Raw genomic sequence first — 7958 nt, forward strand, 5'->3', positions numbered from 1 at the left:
GCTTGCTTTGTGTGTTGATCTCCTTACACTGCCAAGTGTATTTTGAGGATTGGAGTGCTGTGCTGAGTCACAAACATCACGATTTCCAGCAGCTGCTGCAGCCAATACGTGCTGATCTGTTTTCTTTTGTGAATTTCAGCCCCAGGGTCAGCCCTCTGCTCCAGCTGTGGCCTTGGCAGGAATAAGGCCAAATTCTGTCCCTGTCTGGGAGACCCAGATCACCGTTTCAAGACTTCTGCAGAGGAATGCTTTCTGACCTGTGCTTTGGAAAATGTTATGTTTCCAGGTATCGTTGTGTCAAATTATTATTTCAGGCTCTGCCAAGTCAATCTCAGGATTTCAGGGGGAAAAAAGGCGATTCATTCCACAGTGACTGTGTTATCTTTCCATAAAGTGTGATTTGTGTGTGACATGAAATATGCATAATTATTTGCTGTGGATTTTTCTGAAAGACACTGGCAAGATAAAACTCGGAGAAATTATGCTTTCGTGCTGTTGTTGATAACAATAATCCAGTGAAATACAAACCATCTTAAATAAAACCCAACTTTTTGTATATTTATATTCGAATTTTAGCACAGAGAGGAAAAGAAGTAAAAACGTTTCCTATATTGCCCTCAAGTTTGTGGGGTTTTTTTCCTTTAAAGCAGCATATGTATTTTTGCATGTCAGTTCTATTCCCTACTGTCCATGAAATGAAATAATTGCTGGAAACATATTTATTTGTCATGTTCTTCATCCCACTTATTTTTGCCTCTTTCAAATTTGATCAGGCAAAATTGATGGATCCTAACAAGCAGTTATTAGAAGAATTCACTTGCATTCCATGTTAAACAGAAATCCTCAATAAATAAGTCCCTGCATAACTTTTGATTATAGCTCTTATTTTCACATTATACTTTTTCTCTTATGCCTTGCCTGATTTGTATGACTTTGTACCCCCTTTCTTCATCCTATGTCTAGGCCTTCTTCCATGCAGCTGTTCAGTGTTGATTTATTAATGATATGTTGGTAATTGTAATAATGAATGTTAAGTTATTCTCAATTGCACAGTTTGAGAACTATTCAGTTGGTAAAGTCATAAACTGACACTATGGTAACAACTAGCAGCATGCAATTTTGAAATTGTTCCAAATTTACTTTAAATTATTGTGGTGTTTCATTATATAGTGTTAGTTAAAAAAAGCTGGATGTAAAAATTTCAGTTTTAATTCTTAGCATTTTTTGTGAATGTTGCAAAGCAGAGTTTGACAACCCATTCTGAGAATACTCCTTTGGTATTCTGTGTTGATGACGCTGCCCAACTGAGAAAAAAAAGCTTTAATGATAAATTATATGGACTGAGTAAGAGTACAGTTCTGAGCATCATCATCATCCTGCTTATCGTTTTAATAATGTTCTTTCAGGTAAAAATATGTCTTTTACAGCTTGAGTGCTTTGGAAATGTTGATTTTGTTACAAAGCATTTTCTTTACCATGTGTGTTCCAGCAAAGCTGGGCTGGTTTCAGCCCAAAACTCAAATCATCTTCTCCTTAGTGCTGTGTGCATTTTAACCAGCCATAAAATTGAACAACATTGTCATGGCTTAAACAAAGTCAAATAGGCAAATCTAATTTAGTATATCAAAAAAAGCCTGAACCCCAAAACAAACCCAAACTACAAATGTCTGGGAAAAAGTAAAGCAAACTTGAGGCAAAATATACATCTGCTCACAACTGTGTAGTGGGGACGAGTGAGATGAGAAAAGTGTCCGGTATGTCCTGAAAACCAAGTGGTCTCCTGGCTTCCTTACACTTTAAAAGGCATTGACGTGGTGTCAGCAGCAGGCAGAGTGGAGAATCTGAGGGCAGAGTGGAGGATTTGGGGTATTTCAACTGCATTTTCGTCCTTTGATGCTTTGTGAGCGTGCCCAGCCCGAGCCCCTCGCCGTGCCCGTCCCGCTGCTGCGCTCCCTCGGGGCACCAAGCGCGGCGGGCCCCGGGCTTGGGAAAGGGGCGGGGGTTTGGAATTACGGCTCTGTCCGGGGAGATTTGCACCTGGACTGGGTAGGGTGAGGCGTGCTGCTCTAAGTGTCCTGGAACAAGGTGAAATCGGTGTTACACGGAGCCGCGCTGTCCCTGCCCGTGCACCGCCGGGCCCTGAGGGCAACGCGGCCGCTGCTGGGGAGGTTCCGTGGAGCCGCGGCTGCTGCCCGCAGTGAGGGGCAAGGGCTCGATGCTGCTGGAGAACAGCCTCCCCCCTGGAGCTGGGGAAAACAAGGTGGGAGTAGTTTTATGTGGTTTTTTTGTAGTGTTGTTTTTTTTTTTTTTTTTTTTTTTGGTCTTTTTTGAAAAAAAAGCAGTTTTCCAGCCGGGCCTGGGTGGCCGCAGCGCTGGTAATATCTTGGGCCTGCCCCACAGAGAGCAGAGAGCGTTGTCTTTCCTTGATTTTAATATGCAGGGATTCGTGTCTTGCTTTTCATATGGATTGTTTATGTGTTGTCCCACCCAGAGTGTGGAAATACTGATTGAATTTAGCCAGGTTGCTTGCCTCTGGGCATATGGTCAACTTCATCCTGCCACAGGACTGTGAGGAAAGTAAGTGACCACCTGGGACAGCTCTGTCAGTGCTGCTGGGGCAATTGTTTAATCTGAAAAAAAACCCAAGCTAAATGTGAAACAGCAGTAGAGTGCTTTGAGCAGCGAAATTAGGGAAGTGCTAATTTGTCATTCACTTGAGAATTAGATACAGAAGACATCCACATTTACTGAGGATTTCTAGTAAGATCTCATTCGTATATTTCATGTTTGTGGTGAAGGCTAACATGAAGGAGAGCTCTGAAAGTACCGTGTTCAGAATATTTGTGTCATCGTCAAAGTGTTGCTGGTTTTTTTCTTCTGCCTTTTGCATTCAAGTTTTTATTACAATGTAATGTAGTTATGGTCTTCTAATGCATTTTTACAGAAAGTTCATGCATCCTGCCTTCTGTACCTGTTGATCGTGTATCAGGCTGGGTACCCAGAGAAGGAGGAGGACTCCTGCCTGCTCTCTGCTGTTCTGGGATTTTGGGGATTCTGTGGCATGGAGAGCAGACATAAAAGGTTGTGTTCTGGTGCAAGGCTGCTCCTTGCCTTCTCCTGCCATTCTTGGCCTCCTGTGGGAGCTGTTCCAAACCTGGTGCTGCAGGGACATCCTTACTATAACCTAGAGTGAGATGCAGACATAAAAAATTAGGACATTTTTCCTATGATGAGAACTGATTTTTTTGTCACTAATATTGACCTCATCTATAATGCTCAGGCAGCAGATAAACAATTTTCATACATTATGCCCTGCTGAGATAACAATATAATTCCTTTTGAAGCTTTATCAGAGGGATACCACATAAATACCAATACCACCCCAATAGCAATGTGTTGAGGAATGGTTTGTGGAGGAAAAAGTAACACTTGTCAGGCACATTTAAAGGAAGAGAGGATAAAAAAAGGAAACAAACCAGCCTTCAGGGAAATCGGTTATTTCTAGATATAAAGTCGATATCCCCAAAGTGTGGGAAACAGGTTAAATATCAGTAGTGCCTGAACTTGCTGGCCCAGCTCAAATCTGTTAATTGCTGATATTATTTTGGACTTGTCCCCTACTTGGTGGGGACACTTTATGCAGCATTGCAGCGCTGAGAGCTGCAGCTGTGCCTTCTTTGTGCTGTCACTGCTGCCGCACAGGGAATTTCGATGGAGCTCTCAGACCTTCTGGTAGCTTAGTCTTGGACTGATTTTTTTTTTGGAGAACGGTTCGGTTTTTGCTTCGTGGCTGTAGCTGCAGCGCAGCCAGGAGAGCACAGTTCAGGTGGATGTCGACTAGGTGGCAGCATGGTGTTTGGAACGGGCACAAACTGCTTTTCGGCTCGCTGGAACTCCCCTGGTTTCATCCTGTGAAATTTGGATAAACCTGACTTCTGTCAATCCCTTCCTCACTTCATGCCTCTGTACTAATAGCTGAGAGGATGCTGATTAAATACTGAACAGTATTAGGATGGAAAGGCCAGGGAGGAGAATTTAATCCCTCCCACAAACATGCTGTAAGCAGAAAACAGTTTTACAGTCTGAATCAGAGGGCTGCTGTTTATGGTTTCCTCTTTTAATTTGAGCTGAAATGAGTTAAGATCTCTTTTGCTAGTTTATTAGTAATATTTTACTTGTGGTTGAAAAAATCTTCAGTTATTATTTATGGTCTTACTGTAATAATTTCCTATAAAAGACAAATACAGAATACAGTATAATATGTAATTAGTTTTGATTACAGAAAGTAAGGATCCTGATAATATATATCTGTGTTGGCTCTGCTAATCAAATTATATGATATGAGAACTTAATCACCTGTTTTTGGAACGTGCGGGCTAGCTTGTGAAACATTGTTTTCATCAAAAGAATTCAGATTACTGAAGACAACCTCTTGTAGTGGGGGCAAAAATGCAGATCCCAAGCAATGCAGTACTTGGGCAAGCGGCTCCAGTCTTTGAAATTTTGTCCCAAATTCAACAGGCAGCTAACAGAGACTTTGGAGCATCTGACAAAATTCTTTAAAACTTCACCCTTCAATTACATTTGCTATATCTCTGGATTTGATGGGAGTAATCTTTACTGCATTATGATCACTGAAGCTGATTTGGAGCAGTGCAATAATTTCTTGGCACCCCTGTTATCACATCAACATGAAGTATTGCAGGTTGAATAAAAAAGGGCTCTCAGAGGGACTTTCCCATATGCTTTCTGGGTCATCAGTTTGCTCTTCTCAGGAATGTGTTGTTCAGCTTTCCTTTTTTTTTTTTTTTTTTTTTTTTTTTTTTTTTTTTTTGTCTTTTTCAATTTACATGTTGAAACAGAGCTGGAAATGTGGAGGAAAAAAAGAAATAAAAAATCCACTTAAAACCTTCTAGGAAATCAGGAAAAGCCAAACAACAAACTAAGGCCCATTGCTTCTTGACAAAGAAAATATGAGGGTTCTAGCAGCTGAGAGTCCTTTGTTTAATGCCTTTCCCACAATTCTTTTAAAATCTGAGACTTTTCAAAGCATTATGTTGCCCAGCAGATTGTTTCAGGTTGCAGAAACAATCTGTTTCAGCAGATTGCTTCAGAATCTTCTGTCAGCCAAGATTCCAAAGCAGCTTTTTAAGGACAATTGTTTTGCTCTCTTATGGGGCCAGTGTGGGTCTCCCACCCCAAAAGGACATGATGCTTTCCTAGGCTTTGAGAAAGGTAACTTTAGAACAAGTGTGCAGCTTCTACACTCAGAATCTTTGCACTTATCTAAAAGCTAAACAAGTGCCATTGATTTTAGGCCAGAAACTGCTAGCACCAGAGATAGGGACAGTTTGATGTGACTAGGGCTGCTTTATCTTTGGCAAACAAGAAGCACGAGAGCGTTCACAAATGTTTTCCTTGGATAAGATGTGCTGAATTTTAGGATATTTCTTATATGGAGTGTACATCTGTTATTTTAAGTCTTCAGTTGCCAGTGGCAAAGAACATCACCTTTGCTTTCTTTACTTTGTGTTTTCTACCCTGTCTGTTTCAGAGTTTCTGTCACGAGCCCTCTGGATATTTCTATCCTGTGTAGTTAAGGTAAGCTAATAAAAATATAAACTCAATATATAGGGAAGAACATGGAAAAGGTAAATACTCCTAGTTTTTGAGAGTAGATACAGTAAAGTAGTATTAATGCACCAGAGTAAAAGGCTGGAGAATGTTCTCCAGAAAAGCCCTGAAGAAACCCAGAAAAGCCCTGAAGAAACAGTCTGGTCTGCAAAGGTATTTTCCCGGCACAAATTGCACACTGCTGGTCATGTTGTACTTGACTCTTACGGGAGAAAAGGCAACATAAAATCCAAATTTGTGCTCAGGAGAGATTTAAAAATCCCCTAGTTGCAAAGCCAAGGAAGAGAGTTACTGTTCACTTCAATCCAGTAGAAGAGAGTTTTAACTGGATTTTTGTTATTGATGAGACAGTAAGGTAGAGAGACCTTTTACACAACTTGGGACAAGTGTTCTTACATTGTGTGTGTTTACATAATGTATGAATAAAAGGTTCTATGGAACTTTGGTATAAAATAATATTTATAATAAAATTAGTGTAAAGCAGTCCTTTAAAATAAGAACTTCACATTGACAATGCTACCTGATTTACTTTAAAATTTTAAAAAATCATATAATCCTCTGTTTCCAAAAGCCACAAGTTTGCTTCATTCCTCATTCAAATGATTTTTGATTTAATATCACCTGACTACAGAAATGAAATTATTAGGTTTTTATTGTCTTCTGGTTTTGAATCTTATTAAAGAGTCCACATCTTGATGCTCTATTTTTAGGAAGAGCATAGTTGTTTGTAAATGAACATCACAACACTAGTGTATTGGTCTTAGCTTTTAGAACAAATTGTCTTGTAAGATTGGCAGTATATTTTTGAAAACTGAAAAGTTTGGGGATATTTTGAAAAGTGAATAATTTCTAAAGTTTTTGAGGACTGTGAAGGAAATATTTTTTTTTGTCTTGCATGATTCTATAATGATAGATCATTGTAATTGTGGATGACAACTAGCAAATACAATGATATTTTTAATAAAACTGTAGAAGGGCATCTTTAAAAAAGAAGTTGCATGGCAGATCCCCTATTAGGAAGAATTTTTGTTAAATAGCTCTGTGTTGTATACAGAGATGTAAGTTCTGGAATTCCTAGTGGTATCACTGCCTTTCTGAGAACCTGCACTCCTGTGAAAGGTTTCATTTATGTGCTTTCATTTTTATGTGTGAATGGAGCCGCTCTCAACTAAATCCTGAAAGAGCTGCAAAAGAAACTGCCTCAAAGGAAACAAACCAGAGATTGAACCCAGCACAGCTCACCGTGTTACACCCTGTGATTTGGGGTGTGCCCTTCATGTCGCCCCTTTTAGCCCTCTGGATCCCAAAATCAGCTCCTGGGTGTGGCTCTTCTGGAGCTGTTCAGATGGACTCTGGGTGGGCAAACCCAGGGAGCTGGTTGGCTTTGGGTGATGTCTGGTGCACACAAATTGCTGCTTTTCTCCCCAAAGATGGTATAATTCTTGTAGGAAGATGTGGGATGGAGGTGAAAATGAAAAATAACATTTGTCTGTCAATCCCTAAATCGAAGGATCAAACTTAAGGCAAGGTCAAACATAACTGCATTAAATATTTTTCAGCCTGTTGAAGTTTAAATAACCCTACCTACAGAAAATCTCTGGCTTTAAATTAGGACAAAAAAAAGCACCAGTAGTGATAGGGAGAAAGCTGCCTTCAAAAATTATCACTATTTTTTAAAATCAAATTGAGCCCAAGAAATTTAATATTTAGTGAAATACATGTTAGGCTACCTAAACCTTTACATACAGGTTCTTAAAAAATGTCTCTTACTCTAGTTGTCTTTTCTGTAGTTGTCCTTACAGAGGCCATGTACCCAGTTGTTTCACAGTCCACATTTTATGACACTGGGTGCCAATAGGTTTTCTTATCATTCAGGAATCCCACCTGGCTTATGTGGGACAGACATGATGTGTGGAATCTGGAAAACAATGAACATGTGGTTTGTTTTCCCAGTTCCTTCTGGTGAGCTCTTCCTAGCAGAATGATGGGAGTCTGGGCTCTTATGGCCCTTTGGTACAGCTGGCTGCTTGTTTTCTAATTCCTAACTTAAGTCTGAGCTAAACTTCAGAAAATTGTAACAGAGCTTAAGGATTTATCTAGTTTTTCATATAACAATGGATTATAGACAAATCTGCTTTTAGTTGTCTCCAAGAAGGTGCTTGAACAGTACAACAAAGACATTTCCTTGAAAAGGGAAAATGTAAGACTTACTGTTTTGTTTTTTATCAAACAGGCAGAGCCCCTAAATGTATTTCAGTCTTTAATGGTCACAGGGGGAATCTTATCCTGTGTAGGGGATTATTTATTTATTTATAATACTTACA

The 7958-nt window shown here is 39.7% G+C and overlaps 1 protein-coding gene across 1 annotated transcript in view; it reads left to right on the forward strand.

The window, feature by feature from the left end:
* Positions 1 to 7958, forward strand: part of CCDC73 (coiled-coil domain containing 73) — a 73575-nt gene that overhangs the window by 13823 nt on the left and 51794 nt on the right. The window contains exon 2 of the mRNA XM_041423252.1: positions 5555 to 5601. Within this exon, the coding sequence (XP_041279186.1) occupies positions 5555 to 5601 (47 nt within the window). The remainder of the gene's footprint in view (positions 1 to 5554; positions 5602 to 7958) is intronic.

Source organism: Onychostruthus taczanowskii, unplaced genomic scaffold (genome assembly GCF_017590055.1).
Source record: "Onychostruthus taczanowskii isolate IOZ18803 unplaced genomic scaffold, ASM1759005v1 scaffold76, whole genome shotgun sequence".
In the NCBI taxonomy this organism is placed as follows: domain Eukaryota; kingdom Metazoa; phylum Chordata; class Aves; order Passeriformes; family Passeridae; genus Onychostruthus; species Onychostruthus taczanowskii.